Source organism: Cavia porcellus, unplaced genomic scaffold (assembly GCF_034190915.1).
Source record: "Cavia porcellus strain 051 isolate PalLab524CR breed Dunkin Hartley unplaced genomic scaffold, mCavPor4.1 scaffold_9, whole genome shotgun sequence".
Classification (NCBI taxonomy): domain Eukaryota; kingdom Metazoa; phylum Chordata; class Mammalia; order Rodentia; family Caviidae; genus Cavia; species Cavia porcellus.
Genome location: NW_026947492.1, coordinates 69616350 through 69639332, shown reverse-complemented (window position 1 = coordinate 69639332; position 22983 = coordinate 69616350). Strand labels below are relative to the sequence as shown.

The following is a 22983-nucleotide window of genomic DNA, read 5'->3' as shown; positions in this document are numbered from 1 at the left end:
GGGAACTGAGTTTGGTCATCCCTATATTGACCTGAGCCCTGGAGCATATCTTCGTTCCACCTTGCATGCCCCCTGTTAACATTCTTTTCTGCTTGCTCAATGGCAAACTCGGCATACCAGGCTTGCCAATCAAGATAACTACCCGAAGGAAGGCACGCCTTGGCCAGCTGCATCCAGTCACCCGGTGTAAGAGGCTGAGAGGCAAGATTCTCTAGCATAGCTATGGTATAAGGAGCTGTGGGCCCGAAGGTCGTGACAGCGCTTTTTAATTCTCTGATCTGTTTTATTTCAAATGGTTCCCAAACATTGCGCCCTTTGCCTGGGGCCATTTGCACAGGGTATACTCCATAAGGACCGTAATCTAGTCCTTGCATCGGTGGATCCCCTCCGAACCATCGTTCACCCTTCCATAACCGCCCATGAAAATACCGTCCGCCCCGTGGCGCGACGTCATAGGACGGCGGTCGCGACAGAGTGGAACGGGGCATCACTTCCTGTGCCGGCTGAGAGAAGGGAGGGTCCCCTGTAGCGGCTTCTCGGCGGGGAACCGCTTCTGGAAAAGAGCTCCAGGGCGGAGCGGATGGCTCTCTATCTCCTCCCCGCCAGAGAGCGCTCTGGGGCCCTTTCTCCTCTCTCTGCTTTTCCCGGGCGGCGCACGCACACAATTCGCAGCGCAACTCGGCATAGGGGTTTTGGGCCTCTCTGCTTCCTGCCCCACCTTCTGGTTCCTCCTCGCTATCTGAGTCGGAGGACTCCAGAGCTTGGGTGTCCTCTATCTTTTCCTGGATCTTTTCCCCCTGTACAGATCCCTCCCGAGAGCATTCCGACTTTGCCTGCTCAAAAGCCTTGCGTGCGTCCATGATTTCTGCGTCTCTAACTGCCGACGGGAACCCCTTCCCCTCCCCTTCAAGGCACGCATGTATCATTTCCCACAGGGGGCGAATAGCCGGCGAAATATCGCCTTCCAATTCCGCCGAGGCGAGGTCCCCGCCTAACTTCTCCCATGACGGCAGGTTTAAATGCCCCGTGGGTAAAAACCAGGGAGCCACCCTATCTACCTCTGCTATGAATAGTTCCAGTGTTTTGTGACCTACCCTGAGGTCTCTAGCTTTTAAAAGCTTTCTAAGGGCCTTTACCAAGGGCCGCGCCTCCGCGCTCGGTAAATTACCCATCTCTAACCTCTAAAGGCTGTAACTCACCGCGTGTGACTTAGAGAACCCGTCACCTACGCGTGAGCCTGAGGGGAGTCTAAAAGCCCTGTAGGTGCGCGCCACCCAGAGCCCAGGCTTATCCCACACTCACCTGTCCGGCAGCACCACGCTGGAGCGTTGCACACCACCGCCGCATCTTGGGGTTGATCACTCCCCGTACGGGCCACCAGATGTCGGTGTCGCTCCCGGCCTGCAGGAAGAACACGCAACAGATTCTGACGGTGTGCAATCTTGCCTTTATTTGTCTCCGCGTGGGCCCCGCGAGGCCTCTGCTCTGCCACCAGCCCTTTCTCGCCGGTGGACTTTCTCTATCTCACTCTTAGCAGCGTGGGTCACACACATATATACGGACTCATTGTCCAATAGGGCAACAGCAGGCATGTGAGCTGATTGGTCATCGTCATTAGTTGCTGGGTAGACGTCTATTGCGCGGGCTGTTTTCGTCACCAGGGCAATCAGGGGGCAAGAAGCAGGCGCCAACTTGGCTCACTCGATGGGAGGGGTAATTTAGCTCAGGCCCTGCTCCTTTCTACAGGCCTCACGTCTGCCAAGTAAAGCGACCGTTGTCGGCCGTGGCTCCCAACACTCCTACAAAATGGTTTTAGTTAGTTGTATTAATGTTCCTACAACACCATCTAAGGGTTGTAAAAAATAAATTATATTTTCTCTATAGTATGCAATTGAAAAAATAGTTCCAAAAGTAGCTCATCAAACAGAATAGTTTGTGATGTCATTGTTTGCTTGTCTGTTCACTTTTTTACAATGTCAGTTTGTAACTTGAACAACTACTTCTAAGATAACAATATGTAATTTATCAACTAGTGTTTCCTTACTGTTTTTTTTTTTAATTCTGTATTATTTCTACCCTTTTTCCTGTTTTGCTTTTTCTCTAAATAAAAAAACAGTAACTCCATGAAATTTGAGGTGAGAAAAGAAAAACAGTACAGCAAGTAAAAGGCGTAGAGGAGAAGATATCAATGCCTGGAACCTAGACTGAAGAAACAAGAAGCTCCTCGTCTGATAATTTTAGTAAAGAGAATTGATAGCCACTTGACAAGGTAAGGCAGGGGTGATGCTTTTAATTCAAAGTTGTAAAAATAATAATGATAATAAGGATGAGTTGCACATCAGAAAGTATCATCTATCCTTAAAATATCCTCAAATTTAGCAAGAGTTAGTCCTTTTAACCTTAGCATTGGTGCTCTTCGGAATTCATCATCACCTTTTCACATAAAGGATAAACCTAAAGAAAATACTTGATTTTCCACAAACATATTAAATTTTCTTTCCACTCTTTCTCTCTGGCCTATATTTCATGCATGGTCAGAATGTTTGTATTTCATGTATACAGAATTTTGAGATTTATCATTGCATCTTCATATATAATATAAAATTTCATGCAATTGATTTCATCTCAGTTTCTCCCTTAGGGTCTACTCATTGTGCCTTCCTCAAAAAGAAGCGAAGAATAAATTTTTCTTGGATCTGCTTGCTCTTCACACCATAAACAATAGGATTCAGAGCAGGAGGGATGGCTACATAGAAGTTGGCAAACAGGATGAGCACATTGTGAGGGACTCCATGCCCAAAGCGATGAGCGAGGATGGAGAAGAAGGCGGGTGTGTAAAACATGAGGATAATACAGACGTGGGAGCCACAGGTGCTCAGGGCCTTTTGCCGGGCACCCTGGGATGGGAGCTGAAAGACAGCATGGAGGAGGAAGATATAGGAAACAGCAATGAAGATGACATCTGAGGTGACAGTCATGAGCAGTACGGAAAATCCATACCAAATGTTGATGGAAATGTCAGCAGAGGAAAGTCGAGCAACACCTATGTGCTCACAGTATGTGTGTGGGATGATGCGTGTGCTGCAAAATGGTAACCGTTTTAGCAGGAAAACAGCTGGTAGGATGACCCCGAAGCTCCTTGTGACAATGCTCACCATCAGCTTGATGGTCACCTGTGGAGTCAGGATGCTGCTGTATCTCAGGGGGAAGCAGATGGCCACATAGCGATCAAACGCCATTGCCAGCAGGATAGCTGAGTCCATGACAAAGCTGAAATGCAGGAAAAACATCTGAGTCAGGCAGCCAGAGAAGGTTATTTCTTGGGAGCCAAACCAGAGGATACTGAGTAATTTGGGCACCGTGGTAGTGGACAAGATGAGGTCTGTGCTGGCCAGCATAGAGAGAAAGAAAAACATGGTCTCCTGGAGGCTCTGCTCAACTGCAATGAGGTGGAGGAGGATGCAATTGCCCACAGCTGCCACGATATAGATGACACAGAACGGAATCCCAATCCAGATGTGCAACTTTTCCAGACCAGGTATTCCAACAAGGACGAAGGAACTGGGGTTGTAACAGCTCAAGTTATACATGGTCTGTGCAGTGTGGAATCCACTGGTTCTTGATCACTGCAGAAAAATCAATTGTCACGATGAGCAACTAAAGCTATATTTTCCGCCCCACTGCTGGAAACTGTTGGAGCCGCAGTTGCCCCATATAAGGTTTTTGCATCAGTTCCTTCTGGCCCTTTATTGACCTTTTCTACCTATGGAACTGACTCCTTCCATTTCCCATTGGCACCACTTGATTTCTTTATGCATTTACTAATAAACCATATAAAATCTTTATTTTTATAGGTCAGAAATCTCATATGATTAAATGTAAATAACATACTGGATACATGCAGATTATTGAGAACAAACACAAGTATAATAGGAGAAAAAAACAATACGGAAGGAGAGTGGGGAGAAACAGGAGAGGAAAAGAGAATAATAAACATGCTGAAATTATACTGGATGCAGTAAAGAGACTAAGACTTTTAAACGGTACATATTATGTTTCAGACAATGAATTTGATAACATAAAGAGTATGTAGGAAATTTAAAACGGAGAAAGAAACAGAAAGGGCAGATTCTAGTACTGGAGGTGGTATGGGAAGCTTTGTTTCATAGTGGAAGAAAAATGGTTCAAATTAGGACATATGCTTGTAGGAGTGTGAACGTAAGAGGACTATATTAGAAAACACAGGGTGACAAGTGAACCACAGTATTCAGATCTAAGCAGAGGACAGTGAGATCAGAGGGATATACAGACTTCAGAAGCAACATTCTAAACCCTGATGATCCCAGCTTCCTATTGTTAGTGGGAGAGACAACCTATCAGTGAGTCTAACAGGGCCTACCCCAGAGAAAAGAATACATGTTTTCTCCTAAGCAAAGATGAACAGAGATAAAACAGTTTTTTGTCCCCAAAGGTTTCCTCTTTGGCCTGCCAGTGCTTTGATCCTATGTGACAAATCCAAAGATTGTATTAAACAGAGTCTGCCTTTAAAGGGGCTTTTGCATTGAAATGCATTTTGAGGGCCTGGGGGTTTAGTTCAGCAGCATAAGCGCCTGCTTTGCAAGTGTGCGGTCATGAGTTCAATCCCCAGTACCTATAAAAAAAAAGAAAATGCATTTTGAATATTAACTCCAGTTTGAGATTCAGTTTACAGATTGCTTTGAAAAGGGAAGCCAAATCAGGAACACTGAGAGAAACAGTGATACCAGGAAGCAAGCAGAGTATTGGAGAAGCCTCACAGAGTATGAGCCACTGTGAGCTCACTTTTGCAGGGGTTTGGCTCTTACTCTTCCCAATAAACTTATAAAGTTATTTGAAAAGCTTGTAAGGAAGGAAAGTGCATTTTGCAGGAAAATCATAACAAATCTGTATTGGGGTGGTTGCCGGGATCAGTACACTTGTCTACAGGAGGAATGAGTGAATCCTTAAAGGGTTTTGTAGTATCTCTTCAGATCAAACCTGTACATAAGTGAGCTTCTCTCTTAGGTTTGTCATTGAATGAACTCTCAGTTAAGCAAGATGAACACATCACCTCTATCTATGAGAAACTTAACATTTCCATATCCAAAGGCAGACCCTGTATGAGTAATCTAAGTTATATATCCTGGCTGAGGCTGGCTGAAGTCCTATAGGTGCTGAGCTCATATAATGTGTAGCAGCAGGGTATCCAGAAAATATTCCCTAAAATGATGGCCAAGTGATCTCCTGTAGCCAGAAGAGTAAGTAGACTTTCTTTTAGGCTATACTGCAATTCAGCTTCTTGGCACAGGTTCACTGCCCCATAATAGAAAATGCTTTTCCTCAGTTACAAGGGATACATTTAAGAGGGGGAGAATAAATAACAAATCATTACAACTACAATGGAGAGTCAAAAGAAAACATCCTACCCAAGGTCAGTTACTATAATAAAATCTATTCCGATTTCCCTTCTTTTGCCCAAAGAGCTCCTTTCTTCTGAGTTTCTGGTTGTGTCTCTGGTTGTACATTTTCTGGGCTCCACAAGAAATTGAGCTCTCTTGCCAGACTCTGTCTGCTTATAACAGAATCACAGTATTTCCAAAGGCCATGCCCTTCGGGGCACAGGCCATAGTTGGACGCAGACTAAATTACCGATTATCATTTTGCTTGATAGAAGCAGACCTGGTAAACGTTGTCATGAATTGACTGTGGTTTTAAACTCACCACGTCTCTTTTGTCTTCTGGTTACTAAGCTTGTTGGGAAGAATCTATTTAGAAGGAAGGAATAAAATTTTTCGAATGGCAAAGACTCTTGTAAGAGCTAAATGAGAACATTTATAGATCTCTTTTTATTCCCGAAACATTACTCAGTTAGATGGGGGCCCTTTATTCCCATGTCCTCAAGGGGGCTTGCACCAATCATAGTAAGTTATTTCTCTTGAGAGGGAATGTAATTGACGGTTTTAATGGCCTGTGGATATGAATACTTGGGAGACACAGCCCTTGATATATTCAAACAGAATCAACTGAGACAATATTTGCAGAAGCCTAAGAATATTCTTGTTCTTTCAATATTTTTAATCAGTTTATTTGTGTAAATGAACCAATATTATATACATATAGTTAAAAGTATTTGCATTCTTCATATTGCAGCATGAGTCCTTCAGCTTTGTCCTCAGTTTTTTTCTTACCCATTCTCAGCACTCTGCACTGGCATGAAAGCTTATTAGCTTTTCAATGTATAAACACAAACATGATATGTTAATAAAGTTGAACATATATACAGCAAATGTTACAAATATATCTATGCTTCATTTAATTTTCCCAGTAATAGATTAAAATATCACAATGAATTTACAAGAATCAACACATTTTTTGAATTCACAGTATACTGGTATCCAATAGCCAGTGTAATAAAACAATTGCTATAAACTACATTGCCTAAAACAACAGAAATCTTAGAGTTCTGCCATTCAGAAGTATACCACATGCCCAAAGGGCTAAACACAATGTGTTGAGGTTACATATCCACCTAACAGAAGCCTCTTCTTGTCTTCCAAGCTTGCAATGCTCTTTCTTTTTGGCACAGTCACATTATCCTCTTCCACTTTTGAGAAGCCTTATTTATGCGTTTGTACATACTGGATAACCCAGAATAATCATCCTAATTTAAAGTACATTGATTACTTTTATCTGAATTCCAACCTACTGTATTCAGTGAGATGTTGGTGGTAATGTTTAATACAATGCATCGGCATACATACACACACACACACACACACACACACACATATATATATATATATATATATATATATATATATATATATCCAATCCATTGTTTATGGGTATACAAGCTGCTTCCAGGATTTAGCTACTATGAATTATGCCACTGTAAACATTGCTATGCACATATCGTTATAGTATGATATCTTAAGTTCTTCAAGGAAGATACCTAGAAGGGGAATAGCTAAGTCATGGAATTTCTAATTTTAGTTTATTGAAAAGTATCCAAAATGGTTGGATTGTATCATACTAGAAAGCTGCCATACAGCAAAAGAATCAATTAGTATAGCTCAGTGGCACAAGTGCCTGCCTAGTAAGCATGAGGTCATCAGTTCAACCCCTGGTACCATTGAAACAGAGAGAGAGACAGAGAGAGACAGAGAGACAGAGAGAGAGACAGACAGAGAGAGAGAGACAGAGAGAGAGAGAGAGAGAGAGAGAGAGAGAGAGAGAGAAATTTTTGTCACCTACTGCTCAGACAAGTGACTAATATCTAGAATATATAAATAATTCAAAAAAGGCAGACCACCTAAAATTAATTAGCCACTCAAGAAATGGGCAAGAGAAATGAACAGACACTTCACATAGGAGAAAGTACAAATGGTCAGGGATCCAAGATGTTGAATATTTTTTCATGTATTTATTGACTATATGTATATATATATATATATATATATATATATATATATATCAAACACATAGGACAATTCTACTAAGTCAAGATAGATTTTTAGGTACATTATCTATGCTGGATTAAAATAATTTTTCTCTTTTTTTCCTATTATCTTTGTATATATTATATAGAGCACTTTGTATATATTATTTAGAACATTCTACATGTATAAATTATTGTTTTCATATAAGAGAAACCATATGGTACTTAAGCTTGTGTATCTGTGTTATTTCTTGTAACTTAATGGTCTCAGTGTGCATCCACTTGCCTACAAATGATTCAAGCTTTTCCTCCTTTACAGCACAGTAGTACAATACCACATTTTCCTTATCCATTGATCCCTTCATGGACATATAGGCTGTTTTCAAGACTGAGGTATTATGAATTCTGCTACTACTAATATGGGTATACATGCATCACCAAGGTACGATGTCTTCAACTCTTTTGGGAAGATACTTAGAAGGGACATAGCTAGGTTAAATGGAATTTGTATTTTTAGTGTTTCTCAGGAATCTTCATACTAATTCTCATTGTGAAAGTATCAGTTTACATTTCCACCAACAATGAAGAAGGATTTCTATCTCTTCACAGCTCACCAGAGTTTAGTATTGATTGATTTCTTAATCGTGGCCATTCTTTTTGGAGTAAAACGGAATCTCAGTGTTGCTTTAATTAACATTTTTTTGAATGGACAATGATGGTGAACATTTTTTCATGTGTTTATTGGTCATTTGTGTTTCTTCATCAGAGAAGTATATTTGGCACAGCACCCAGTTCTTTAAGAACAAGCCACAGTATTGTTAATGACTCCAAGATGACTTAATTGCTTGCATCCCAAGAAAATGCATTAATAGCAGAACTATGTCACCTTGGCTATAGTAACAAAATCAGCATCAATTATAATGTCCAATGCAAACTGAATATTGACAGACTCTAAGAACTGGTAAAGTATCTCCCTTAACCTAGATGCAAAATATATAATTATAGTATGAGTACTAAGAAAGACCAAATACTAACCTATAGTAAACCTCTACTAAATTTTACCTCTACTAACAATGGCATGGTATTCAACAGCAATAGCATAAAGTTAACTCTCTGGAAATTCATTAGGTTTAGTATTTATATTAGTAAAGTTAGAGGGAAAGAGAAACTGGGGAGTGAAGAAAGCAAAATTTGAAAAATCAATGACTGTATAATTTCATGCATTTGAATATTGATTGAATGCAGTATCAGAAGAAGTATCAAAGAAATGTAAAGATGTAATTGGTTTTTATTTGTGATTCTAGATGGGGAACACGTCAGGCTATTAAAAAAATATTCCAGTGAGCTGAGCAAAAAGAGACAGGATTTATAGGTACAATATGGTTGAAGAAAGCAGAAACCAAAATATTGGTTGTTTCAAAGTTTTCTTTTTTTTAAGATAAAGTAATGTTAGAACTAGGTGCACACCCCATGCCCTTATTACAAACTGCTTTTCTTGGCAAATTAGGAAATAGTTCAAGGAAGTGTGGGTAAGGCTGTATTACGACATAGTGCTGGTAAATACCACATAATTAATTTTGTCCTGCTGCAACCTTTGTTTCCAATTTAGTGAATGCTGCTATGGAATCAGAGACAAACAAGGACAACATTATCAGATCTTTCAGCTTTGATTTTTCAGCTATGATTTAGTAGCAATTGAGGTTCCTTGATTTTAACCCCTTGGCAACAAGATCCAAGTTCCCTCATTTGCACATTATCATCTCAGGGCCAAGGCATTAAATAACCAGCACAAAAAAAAATACTGCACTTCTGATTGGCAGAGCTGAAAGGAAAAGAAGTTGTGCTACATGTTGAAGAGATTGAGGGCCACAGAAAGAAGTCTCCAAAAGATAAAATGTCCCATGAAGTCTTCATGGTCTTGTGCATATCCTTCATGACATCCACCATAATCTGCCAGACTGTCTTTCATGGTATCCTTTAATGCCTCTCCAGGAACCACACCTTTCTTCTTTTTGGTTTTGCTTTGCTTACTTCTGTTCTTAACAGCAAAGCACAGACAATGAATTGGTAATCTTTTTCCAAGTCATCAGTTTTCAATCAAATACACACATCTCGAACGACAGCTACCCCCCAAAAAGCTGGCATAATACAGTGACTTTTCATACTGTCTAATTTTATCTTTTAGTAACTTGACAAACTGTGAAATCATGTTTTGAAGATGGATTCGTAGTATCTATTGCATCTGTTATTAACATCAAAAGTTTCTTTTGCTAATTCACGGTCTGACTCTTCCTTTCATTTCTGTAGGTGCAGTTTATCTGCCACTTGTTCTTCTGGTGTTATCACTTTAGGTTCCTCGGGTTCTTCTGACCTCTTTTTAATTTCTTCTTGCCTTTTCTCCTATTGTCCTTCTTTCTCTTTTAGATTCTCTGCTATATTTTTCTTTTATGAAATATTTACCTTTGGTTTTCCTTCTGCTTCCTGTTTTTTGGAGATTTTTCATCATCATTATCATCACCATCATCATCCGTTATCCTTAACACTCTAGTCTGTGTCCTTGCCTTCGCCATCCCAGCACCCCACCCCTCAGTCCTGCAGCGCTGCTGTCCCGACCTTCCCACCAGGACCTCCACAGCGTCAGAGCCCCAGGAGTCAGAGTCCCCCGCCCCTCCATCACAGCAGTCTCAGCAGGGCAGGAGGGCTTGAGAGGCAGGAGTGACTCACTGAGCAGGATTTCCATGGCCAGCGCAGAGCCTCTTCTTAAAGAGTGAAACAGATGGTACAAAGGAAATGACATGGTTTGGTTAGTTCTGTATGCCTGTATCTGGCAGCTTGAGTAACAATTTTGAAGATCACACTATGCAATGTAACAACTATGGTTAAATTCCTATCATTTTGCTTTGAAATCCCATATCAGTATTGTTGTTGATGTTTTTAGTTGTTCTTATTGGCTTTCCTTGTTGCTGTTTGTTTGTTTGATTGGCCTTTTGAATTTTCTGTGCTTCTTTATCCATTAAAATAAAAAAAAGAGTTAAACAGAAAGGATTTCCTTACTTCACTGACTCAAGTTGACCATAATCTTGTTTTTTTAAGCACTAGCCAGTAGAGAAGTTCAGTTTGATCATATGGTACTCAGCACAAGTGAACCCATTCTGGTTTCTTAGGTCTGCTGGGGATTAATGCAGAGTTTAGTTCAAAACAATGATCTGGAATAGACTATTTAACACAGGAAGTTGCCCAAACTGAAATTTAACTACACAGAACTACATGAATGGTACACGTGCACATATCCCTAACATCTTAGTTTATTTTATGACCTATGATATTTTAAAAATAAATGAATCTAGCAGGCTAAATATTTGAAACAGCTAAGACTAACATGTAAAACACTAAGTAAAAAATAGGTCTCTCATGTATGTAAGTGCAGTATAAAGCTAGACATACTCCAATTGCAGCACACTTATAGAAAAATGGACCAGAATAATCCAGTGTATGTAAGAACTAAAATGCAAGGGGATGGGGATTTAGCTCAGCGGCATAAGCGCCTGCCTTGCAAGCAGGCAGTCCTGAGTTCGATCCCTGGTACCAATAAAAAAGTAAAAGACAAAAAAAAAAAAAAAAAGAACTAAATGCTTACAAATAGCAGTTCAGAAGTCAATATGAAAATATCCAAAAATTATCCTTTACTTGGAAAAAAGAAATCAATAAATGCTTATTACTATAAATCAAATTCTACTTAATATTAATTAGTTCTTTTGGTAATCAAATATTAGAAACAATAAAAAATAAGGGAAATACTATCAAAAACCTGAATTGAAAGCTGAATATGGTGGAACATGCCATTAATCCCAACACTCCCAGCTGAGGCAGAAAAATCACTGCTTGAGGCCAGTCTGGGCTGCAAAATGAGTTCAAGTCCAGCCTGAACTGCATAGCATAGTGAAACCTTGCCTGAAAAAGATAAAAAAAAATCTGAATTGAAGTTGACTTTGCAAGTCATTCAATGAATATTTCCATTTTCTCTTTCTGAGAAATGACCTGAAAACATTTTATTACCATGCATGATTTGAAGCAAAATAGCAGTCTAGTTTGTAAATCTTCCATATTGTTCTACCAAGTCTTCCCTTGTATCCTATAAGTCAGCATGTTCCAGTTTTGCCTTGACAGCTTGTATTATATTCAAGGTATGGTCAAGCATTTGGTCAACTTCAACCCCAAAGGGAGAACAAATAGTGTCCTTTTCAATTTACCTAACCTAGTTTTTTTTTCCTCATTTGTTCATTGGGCAGTTACTATTTCCCAATATGACTAGGACATTATGAAAAGCAAATGGTAATGGTAAAGGAGGTGCTTTGGATGTACCATCTATATGGTAGTAATTAAAATTGATTTGCAATTCAAAGCTTGGAAAAATACTTCAGGCATCCTTTTAAGGGTTGCTACACAATTTTTTGTTTTTATTTCTTTAGTGAAATTACAGGCAAAAATATTGAGTTGAGAATTCTGCAACCTACAGCAATGAAACAAATTGTGTATGAAAGACTGAGATCTTCAGAGAACAGTGGAAGCACAAGTGAGTACCAACCTTTTCCAATATGTATGTGGATACACATTGTGGACCATGGACTGAGGGAAATTTATGGATAAATCCAACCTTGAGGATCAGATCCCTGGGAGACAAAATCTAGACTAAAGCAACAAGAGGAACCAGAAGGTCATAAAGACTAGGTGGGTTAGTGCTGAGTCGCATAGGAAGCTCCAAACTCTGAGCAGAGCTAGATATCAACTGCCCTTTCTCTAGGACAGGTGAACATGAGAGCTGTGTTCAGAGATCCTATAAGCAGAAAGAAGCTGTGACTTACTCCAGGGCAGACCATTTCATTCATCAGTGTCTGCAATGTAAAACTTCAAAGAATGGGTAAGGGAGGAGGGTTTAACTAGAAGATAACTTATGAGTACCAGTATTGTCCTCCAGAGAGCGCTTAGCAGCTAAAATTACCCCAAATAAAGCTCATTTACTCCTTATAAAATTGTATGAATTAAATATGCTTCCTGTAATCCCAACACTTGGGAGGCTGAGGCAGGAGGATCATTGTGAGTTCAAGACCAGCCTGGGCTACAAAGTCAGCTCAAGACCAGTCTGAAGTGTATAATGAGACCATCTCAAAAAAGACAAAAAAAATTAAATGTGATTATTATTATTTAAAAGTTCTGAGAGCCAGAAAAATTAAATGTATAAATAAGAAAATAACTTCAAAGTTTCAGTTGTTTAACACAGCAAAACATTGTTATTCACACAGATAAAAAATGAGGCTATTGTTGGTTGAATGATTTTTCTGATGGCTCCCTTCAAGGATGGACTTAAGAGTTCTAAACTCCTGTCATTTTAAACGCTACTGTCTCCAGTACGTGCCCCCTGGGAACTACACTAGATATTGAGTTACTTCAGGATGGAAGTGATACACACACACACACACACACACACACACACACACACACACATCCCTTCTGCCTGTAGTTCTTCAGTTGTAGCTAGTTGTGTGGCCCCATCTAGTGGTAAGAGTATGAAAAGAAGCAGCCCCCAGCTTCTGAAGAAAAGCTGTCCTATGGAAGTGACAGAACTGCCCATGTGTTTGTTCCTGCATCCTGACCAAACTGACTGCAAGCAGTCCAGTGCTGATTTTACCTCACAGGAATGTGGAGGATGGTGGTCTCACTTGTGTTGCACTGTGTGACCGCGGCAATGAAGAGGATGGAAAATGACTTGAGAGTCGAAGATCCGTTTAAACTCCAAGGCACTCAGAGAGACTATTCTGTGATCTTTACATCACAGCAAAAGTGCGAGAAGAAGGTATTGCTGATCAGCTGATTTACCTCCAGGATGCTAAACTATGTCAGTGAGATCTGGCTTATTAATCACTGGTTTTGAGGGCTAATTAATTTAGCAGCCATTCCAGTGTGTTATAGAGGTGTGTGGTCTGGGTTTATGGAAGTAACTTTACTGATTTATTTTTCAAATGTGTATTGTGTGCCAGGCATTTTTAATGTATTATGGGTTCAAATATGAATCATACACACACCATTTCAAGGAGTTTACAGTCCAGGGTATAAACTACAAGATCATTACAGTTCACTGTGCATATTTGGACATATACACAGGGTAAACCAAACCTGCAAAGATAAGGATCTTGGCTTACTGGAGAAGTTAGGTAAGACTTCACAGGGAAAGTAGTTATTGAAATAAAAAGTGAAGAATGATGTGGGATTTTCTAGATAGCTCAAAGGCATGGATGTCTGTTTTTAAAAACATGTGCCATTATAGAAGTAAACTTGACTCCCTACAAAGCAAATACACATTTGGGGGATTTAAAAAATGGAATTGTGTCATATGTTAAATACAATATTATTTCTCTTCATTTGTTTATAACCTTACTTCACATGACACTCGGGTCCCTGTGCTTCTGGAGTACGTCTGGCCTACTGAGACACAAACACTCATATCAGAGCATTATACACTTGGTTATTCCTGCACTGTAAATAGGAATGTATGAAACAAGTAAAGGAGACACAGAAAGCACATAGGAGAGAGGCAACAAAAGAGTAGGCGGAGACAAAAGAAAAAGGAGAAAGATAAACTCTCTAAGTCCTGGAAATCTCTGTTTCCTATCTAGTTTCCTTGATGCCGCTGGGCATGAAGTTCTATGAGACCCTATCAGCCCAGAGGGGCAGCACACCACCGAGTCTTCACAGCAAAGAGCCTCCAGGATCTGCTTCATCCTCACACCATAGACAATGGGGTTGAGCATTGGAGGCACCACTACATAAAGACTGGCCAGCAGTACGTGCACATGACAGGGAATGTTATGCCGAAATTGGTGGGTTAGTAAGGTAAAGAAAGATGGAACCTAAAACATGAGGATGACACAGAAGTGGCTCCCACAGGTGCTGAAGGCCTTATGCCGACCATCCTTGAGGTGAAAAGCAAACAGTGCTCGCAGAATCAGTGAGTAAGACACAGAGATGAGAATCACATCCAAGATGACTGTGACAATGGGCACTGAGAAGCCATACCAGATGTTAACAGTGATGTCAGCACAGGCTAAGCGGGCCACTCCAATATGTTCACAGTAGGAGTGGGGGATAATGTTGGTCCAACAGAAGGGCAACCACTTCAGCAAGAAGATCACTGGGAAGATGATGCAGAAGCTTCTGATGATGATGGCCAGAGCAATTCTTTCCACAATAGGCCAGGTTAGTCAGGGGGGGCACAGATGGCCACAAAATGGTCAAAGCCAAGGCTTACAGGATTGCTGAATCCCCGACAAACACAGTGTGAACAAAGAAGACTTGGGTGGCACAAGCATCAAAGGCAATGTGATGAGCATGAAACCAAAAGATGACCAGGCCCTTGGGCACAGTAGTGGTAGACAGAAGTATGTCTGTGATTGCTAACATGTAGAGGAAAAAAATATATGGGCTCGTGAAGGCTACACTCTGTGATGATGTCCACTATCAAGATGCTGTTCCCCAGGACTGCAGTGACATACATGAGGCAGAGGGGAATTGACAACCAAGTATGATAAGCCTCCAGTCCAGGGATGCCAAGTAGGACAAAAACTGTGGGGTGGAAGACGGTAAGGTTGCTGTGAGTCATGCTGCATATTACGGTCCTCTGTAGAATGGCTTAGAAGCTGATGCATTCACTGAAAGTAATAGGAACTGAAACACAACTGAGTATGTGTGGAGATCACAGAAGACAGTATGGCTTTATACACTCCTGGGCTTTCCAGGGTAAACTCTCCTAGAGCATGATCACTGGGTGTGGGACAGACTTCTGGTCATTGGTGCTTCCTTGGCGCACAGAGTATATCAGGCAATGTTTCAAGATTCCGTGGAGCTACACACACCTGCACTCACTGTGTCCCCTGAGTTTGCCCCCACACTGATTTCTGTCATCATTCTACCATTTCCACATGAGTCTTATTTGCCCTGTACCCATCTTACACTTGTCTTTCCCCAAGATTCTACTCCATCTGAATTTCCCTCCCTTTCCACTTCTGTCTCCCCAAATTTTAACCTTAAAATACCTCCTTAAACCAGGCATGGCAGAGGACATGTAAAATCTAGCCATTAATAGTCAGAAGCAGGAAGATCACTTCAAACACAAAGCCTTAAACATTCCACAGGACACTTGCACTTACGGTTTCCTGTGCATGGAAGTAGATTCCCATGTGGAACTTCAGAAGGAGCCTAAGGTTTGTGTTTACGATTCCGACCCAGATGCACATCTTCTCTAAAGCCAGTGAGCACTAGGGCAGCAAGTGAAATCTGAAGGGACGATTATCAAAAGTTTCCTATTCTCTTTTCCAATTTCATACAAGTGGTTCTGGATTGTGTTCAGATCTTCTTTGTAACTAGTTTGTGTCCGTGGTGCATAATAATTGCATTCATCTGGAGGAATTGGTAATAAGCACGTTGCCCCTGGATCATTGTTACCCTCCTTCTCTCACCATGCTGTTCATCCATGGAAGCCCTGAAACCTCCAGACAAACTGTTCTGAGTAAAGGAAATCAATAGATTCTGGCTGCCTGTTCTCTCATGGCTCCAGTAACACAGTACACACATACCCTATGTCCCACACACTCACAATCCTAACCTTTATGCACCATTTGTTCCCCAAGCCTCAAAAAGACGCAGTTTCCTTTGCTGCAAAAAAATTTTAAACATATTGACTTCCTTATCTTCTTTTTTTTTAAATTTTATTTAAAAGGAAAAAGAGAAAAACACAAAACAAAACAAAGCGGTGTGAGGGTACAAGAAATACAGAACTACAACAAAACAAAACAAAACAGTAAGAAATCACCAGTTAATAGATTACACATTATCATCTTAGAGATAGTTGCTCAAATCATAGTATCAAAGCATACAAAGTGGACATTCAAATAGTGAGACTGCAAACAGTTGTGTTCAATGATCCAACCAAAAACATTAATATGGTCAGCTATTTAACACTCCTAAACACACTTGCTGTTGTATCCTTTAGAGTTCTTTTTTTCCCTCTCTTTTTTACAACAAAATTTGCACATTTTGGGTTTTTTTACTCCTTAGTTCTTATTACTTTTTTGGGGGGGACAGAATAAAGTCAAATATGGCAAAACAGAGCTGTCAGTCAAAACCAAGGATAGACACAGCACATGATGTAAAACAGAGTACAAGGGTATCAACAATGTCTCTTGTTTCCTTAAAAAGAATTGTCCATCTCATTAGATATTATAAAGTTGAACAAAACAGTAGAGAACAAAACCAATAAAACTTAAGCATTGTAAACATTACAGGACTTCCTTATCTTAGCTTCCCTACTGCTCATATAATAATTGTTTGTTTGTGAGTTAATAATCTGTCTGTTTATTAGAAATAGAGAAAGGATTATTAATTAAGAATCTAGAAGGATATATGAGGAAAAGAGACCATGGAGAGCTCAGTATGGTGGTGGCACACCTATATTCCTGGTACTTGGGAGGCTGAGGCAGTAAAGGTTTTCTCAAATTCCAGAGCAACCTGGATTACTTAGTAAGGTCAAGGTCAGCCTAGAATACCCAGTGAGATCCTGTCTCAAAATAAATAATGTGGGGTTGGGGGGAAAGCATAGTGAGAGAATCAGGAGTATAAAGGCATCCAACATAGAAGTTTGGTCTTCTGTTAAAGGTATTCAGAGATCACCAAGGAAGAAGCCATGCAAAGGAATCAAATCCTCAACTTCTGTAGCCTCTAGATGAACGCACTTTCTCAGAGCATGATGGGGGTACAGAGAGAACAATGGGACCCCACGTGGTACAAGAATGGGAAAGGGGCCAGATTCCAACAAGACCCCAAGCAAGCTAATCACTGACCTCTTCCAAGCCAGTGTTATCCCTGGCTTACATGTAAATATGGACTCAAGTTTTACATAGGAGAAGCTAAACTGTGCTGGGAGAATCACAGAGAAGAAGAGCACTGGAAACATCCTACGCCTGTTGTTTAAAGCACTGACCTCAAATTGTGTATAAGCAGAATCCCTGCCAGAACATAAATTAATTTTTCTTTGAGAGAAACCTATTGGACACTTACTTTCTCACTGCATCTCTGAATATTACTAGTTATTAACATATCTCCTCTCAGTAAAACAGTAAGAAACCTAATGTAAGTCCTTATGAAAACAATTTCTGCTCTTTTCTTACAATTTTGATGATGTCAGAGCACCCCAACAGAGAGATACCAAAGGCCAGCATGGGGATGAGGCATGGACCCTGTGCAGCTGTAAATGGAGGTCCATTCAGGTTCGTCCATTTCACTCAGCCCGTTCATGCTGACGCCCCTCTCTCAGCCTTGCTGCTTCTCTGTCAGACACCTTCCGAGGGTTCTAGGCTCTTGAAGGAAAAAGTCAGGGTGAGAAGAAAGGAAATGCAGGTACAAAGAGGTATCCAAAGTCTCACAGAAAGTACCTTCCGGGGCTTTAAGAGAATTGTGTAGAGTGACAGAAGGAAAACCAGCATGGTGGAGAAGGGACAGGAGCCACAGTGAATGGGAGAGAACGTCTTGAATCTTGTGCTCATTGCTCTGTTCATTCCTGACTGACCCAGTGATTTTGACAAGTCACTGTACACCTGCATGCCTCTGTTTCTTCATTGTAAGACATTAAATTTCAGGAGACAACTGTGAAGGTTAAATGAGTTGATTCATATAAAATGCTAAGAAAATATAATGCTATTTTATTATTGTTTAACTGTGTGGCCATCTTTTAATTACATTTCCTGCAGTAAACAAAATACCTTACTTAATGTTTAGCCATATTAACACCTGACTCTTCACCCAAATATGACCAAAGGAAACTCCTTTCCCTGCAGGAAAGAAAAGAAAAAGGAATAAAAGAAGAACCTAAAGAAGATAAGTAGACTGAGATCGAGTCTCACCCAGACCTACCACCTCGAAAGATGTTCTGAAAAAAAAAAAAAAAACATGATTTCCTAGGAAATGTTACAAAGATTCAACAGTAGCAAATTGTCTCAGATTAAAAAGTTTTTGCAAGGCAAAAGAAACCACCAACAGAGTGAAGAGACAACTCACAGAATGGGAACAAATTAAACAGCTATTTCCCAAAGAACTAATATTTAGAATGTATAAAGAAAGAAATCAGAACCTCCTGCTCAATTGGAAGACCCAATCCAAAAAGGAGCATCTGAAATGAATAGATTATTCTCAGATGAAGAAGTACAAACAGCAAATAAATATATAAAAAATGTTCAACATCTCTGATCATTCAAGAGATGCTAGTTAAAGCAACACTGAGTGTCAATGGGTTATGTCTGTGACCCCCCCAGGCCTCATGAGTGGGCATTTTTGATTTGTGATAGTTCATTATATAGTGCTTGGATTGATGGTGTTAGTGCTACACCCACTTAGGGGTGGTGCCAGGATGTGATGTAATGGCAGGAAGAAGCTGTGTCTTGCTCTTTGCTGGTTCCTGTTTGCTGTTTGCAGCCGCCATGAACTGCAGCCCAGCCATGCCCATCTGCCTTGAAGCCAACAGAGTGTGGACTGAAACCTCCAAAACCTGTAAGAAATAAACCTTTCCTTTCCCAGCTTTGGGTTTCAGGTATTTTGTCTCAGCAACCAGTAAAAAGTAACTAAGACAATTTGGTAACATGGAATGGGGTTGTTTGCTGTGACTATACCTGGTCATGTTTTTCAAAAGGCTTTGGAAATGGCTTGTGGGTGGAGTTAGGAAAGGTTTGGACAAGTCCGCTTGATGCATAGAGCTGGAACAACTTAGGCTGTTCTGTAGAGGAGATACTGGTCAGAGCTCAGGAGACCAGAAGGCTGATAGAAAGCCTGATGGTAAAGACCAGGCTTGGGAGATTTCTGCTGGGAAGAAGGACTGCATTGGTTGTTGGAGTCCACATGATGTTTGTTATGGGTTGGCAGAAAGTTTGTCTGCATTTTGTTCCTATCCAGAGACTTTGCCTGAGACTGAGACAAAGGACAATGGACTGATTAATCATGAAAAAGGAATTAAAAAGCAATCGAACCTTGAGGCCGTGGCATGGTTATTGTTGGGGGCTTTTAGCCAGCTGTATGTTTCAAATCAAGAGCAAAGAGCCCAGCAGGATAATTTAAAATGCTATGAATTTGGCCAGAAGGAAAATTCCAGGAAGGCTGTGGATTGTAAAGACAGAGTTGAGATTTTGATTGTTGATGGGTCACAGAGAGTTAAGAAAGATGGCCTCAGGGCATTCCAGGAAGTGGGTCCCCACCCTGTGCAGTCTCACTGTAAAGGTGGAAGAATTTGTTCAGAGGAAAAGGCTGCAGAGTGCCATGCTCCAGAATGGCAACAGAGGCCACCTGAGGCTCCAGAATGGCGACGGAGGTCACATGAGGTTCCAGAATGGCGGCAACATAGAGAAGCTTTTTCTCACAGTCAGGTAAACAGAGCCCTGTGATGCAGGCAACTGACCCCTACAGCCAAGAAAGAGAAAAGCCTGGCTACTCCCTCAGCTAGCAGCAAAAGTTGGTGGCATCCACAAGGTGCTGATTTTAGGTGCAAGGAAAATGAACAAATTCTGAGGGTAAGACAGCTTCCACCTCGATTGCAAAAGGCCTGGTTGGCCAAGCAGTGTGCCCCTGAGAGGGCGATTTCTGAACATGTAAGTGTGAAGCCAAAGGTGCAGTGAAGATCCCAGAAATTTAGAAAAGCCAGGAATGTGGATGATCCAAGAGAAGCTGCAAAAAGAGAGCAGGGAAGATTTAAGAGAAAAGCTGTGGGAGTTAAAATCGCTGGAAGTGCCCTGCAGGTGGATTCACGCAAGCCTTTTGGAGCTTGCAACCAGAGTGCCTCAGATGCTGAGTGTGGAACTCTGGGACTTAATGTTTGCCCTTCTGGATGTTGGACTTGCTTCTTTCCAATACTTTATATTCCCCTGTTTGTAACTTTTGGAATGGTAATGATTATCTTGTGTCTTTGCATTTCAGAAATGTTTAAACTTGTTTCATTTGTACAGGGGGTTACAGGTTAAGAGTTTGCCATAGATCTTGGGAGGAGACTTGGGACTTGGATTTTTCAGCAATGCTGAAGCTGTTAGGACTTTGGCAATTCTTGGAGGTGGACTAAATATCTTTTGTATAAAGGATGTACATAAGGCCTGGGGGCTAGGGGTGGAATGTCATGGTTTATGTCTGTGGCTCCCAGGCCTCATGATTTGGCATTATTCATTTGTGATAGTTCATAGTATAGTGCTTGGATTGATGGTGTTAGTGCTACACCCACTTAGGGGTGGAGCCAGGATGTGATGTAATGACAGGAAAAAGCTGTGCTCTTTGTGGGTTCCTGTTTGCTGTTTGCAGCCACCATGAACTGCGGCCCAGGCATGCCCCCTGCCTTGAAGCCAACTGAGTGTGGACTGAAACCTCCAAAAACTGTAAGAAATAAACCTTTCCTTTCCCAGCTTTGAGCTTCAGGTATTTTGTCTCAGCGACTGGTAAAATGTAACTAAGACACTGAGATTCCTTCTCATTCTAGAAAGAATGGCTGTTATCAATAAATAAACCAATAACAAATGCCAGCAAGATTGTTGGTGAAAAAGGGACCTTTCTCTACTGTTGGTAGGAATGGGGAACACTCCAATTGCAACCAATATGGAAATCAGTATGCAGATTCTTCAAAAAAAATTTAAATTAGAGGCTTCACTTGACCCAACTATTTCCCTACTTGGTATCTTCCCCAAAATTGAAAGCATCATACCACAGCAATATATGCACACACATGTTTATAGTGGCATAATTTGTAATAGCTAAACCTTAAAAACAGCCTAAATACCCATCAAAGAATGAATGGATAAATAAAAGGTGATTTTCATATACAATGGAGTGTTACTTTGCAATAGAGAAGCATTAACTTGAGACATTTTTAGGTAAATGCATATATCTTGAGAACATACTTTTAAGTGAATCAAATTGGACACACACATTTAAATGTCACACTGTTCCTCCTGTGTGAGAAACCAAAGGGTAAATAAGGACCAAAATGCATAATACATATTGGGAAGTAGGAAAAAAGGTTGAAATGAGAAGAGTAACATTGGAGAGGGGAAAAAACAGAAGGAAAATTTGAAACAAACTTTCATAAATAAGGAGGATAAGAAGGGTTGAATGAGCAGAGGAGTGGGGCAAAAAAGAAGCATAAATATATGTTACATACAGGCCCAAATTCCCTGTGATTAGTGTGATCATTATATCAAATGGGTACCAATAAAATTAACTTTAAAAAAGAAATTAGTAAAAATCCAATAAAAGAAAAATGAGTATAAAGACATCGACACAGAAATTGTACTCTTAGGAATAGGATTGCTATTGCTACTGTTTTTTCTCTTAGGAGAAATAGGTCCACAAAATCTTTCAATACAAATATTATAGTAGCTTTATTTATAGTAGCCAAAAGTCACAAATGAACCAAATATACATCAAATTGAGATTAAACAAATTTTAACATATCCTTATATTATTTGGTACTTAAAATGAATTACTAAACATGTGACAATACAAACTAATTTCAAGAACCCTATGTCAGGTGAAAGAATTCAGATCTACACCAGACAAAAGTTAGTATGTAGTAATAGAAATCAAAAGTAGTCACTTTGGAATGAAAAAAGTAGACAAACTTCTTTGATGAAAATATTCTCATTATTGAAAGGTGTGTCCTTCCCAGTTACATGCATTTGTCACAATATGAAATATTTTTGTACATCAAGAAGCACTAAACATCAAAGGAATAAGCAACAATATAAATATATTCTCCTCATGAGTTTTTTATATCATAAACAATAATTAAACCAAAAAATATAACACCACCTGATACTCAAGGTAATAACATTTAAAAGTGAAAAGAGAGCAAAGGAATTGAAATATTAAGTAAAGTTTCCACTAAAAGTGATAAAATGTTTGTATCAATTATCTTATGTCACATATACATTTTAATTTAATAGCAAGAAAATAACAGTAAGAAAATCATACAACCAGGGGATCCACTCTCCACCCCCGGACAGGGAACTTTGTGGCTTTCTGATGCACTGGACCTGCTCAGCGGGTCTTGAGCCTGTCTGCGCCAACCAAACTGCTCCCTGCCATGCTTGGCAGTCTCTGGGGCTCTGGCCTGCCAGCACCCCCAGGTCCAGAGGATGTGTGGCCTGTGAGTGTCCCTGCACCATCCTCCAAGCCCAGGGAGTTTGGGATCCTCACTCTGGCCCAGGCCAGGCAACCCCTTTGTCTGCTCAGCGGTCTCTATTTCTTAGGCTGCCATTCACCTCAGCATCAACTGAGGAGGAGACTGAGATCCAAATGTAAAAACGCAGGAGGTTCTCACCAAACACCATATTCACTGCACAGTTCCTCTGTTTCACTGAATGAGGAGAACAGGCATTTTCCTTCATTCAGTTGAAATACTACAGCCTTCTACTTCGATGAAATGACTAAAACTAAGTGAGGTGAACAGAATACTC

At 40.4% G+C, this 22983-nt stretch overlaps 1 protein-coding gene and 2 pseudogenes across 1 annotated transcript; all 3 read right to left on the bottom strand.

Annotated features, from left to right (window-relative positions):
* Nucleotides 1-2648: 2648 nt before the first annotated feature.
* LOC100726920 (olfactory receptor 52H1-like) lies at nucleotides 2649-3590 on the bottom strand. Its single transcript, XM_003465332.2, has one exon. It carries the CDS (start codon nucleotides 3588-3590, stop codon nucleotides 2649-2651), a length of 942 nt encoding a protein of 313 aa, XP_003465380.2.
* A 5695-nt stretch (nucleotides 3591-9285) lies between these two features.
* On the bottom strand, nucleotides 9286-12069 carry LOC100727197 (eukaryotic translation initiation factor 3 subunit J-like; annotated as a pseudogene).
* Nucleotides 12070-13956: 1887 nt separating this feature from the next.
* LOC100727477 (olfactory receptor 52B2-like) lies at nucleotides 13957-15110 on the bottom strand (annotated as a pseudogene).
* Between the last annotated feature and the right edge of the window lie 7873 nt (nucleotides 15111-22983).

What these genes read in the sequence shown, in the direction of transcription:
- LOC100726920 (XM_003465332.2), bottom strand. Translation starts at nt 3,590, where the DNA reads ATGTATAACTTGAGCTGTTACAACCCCAGTTCCTTCGTCCTTGTTGGA.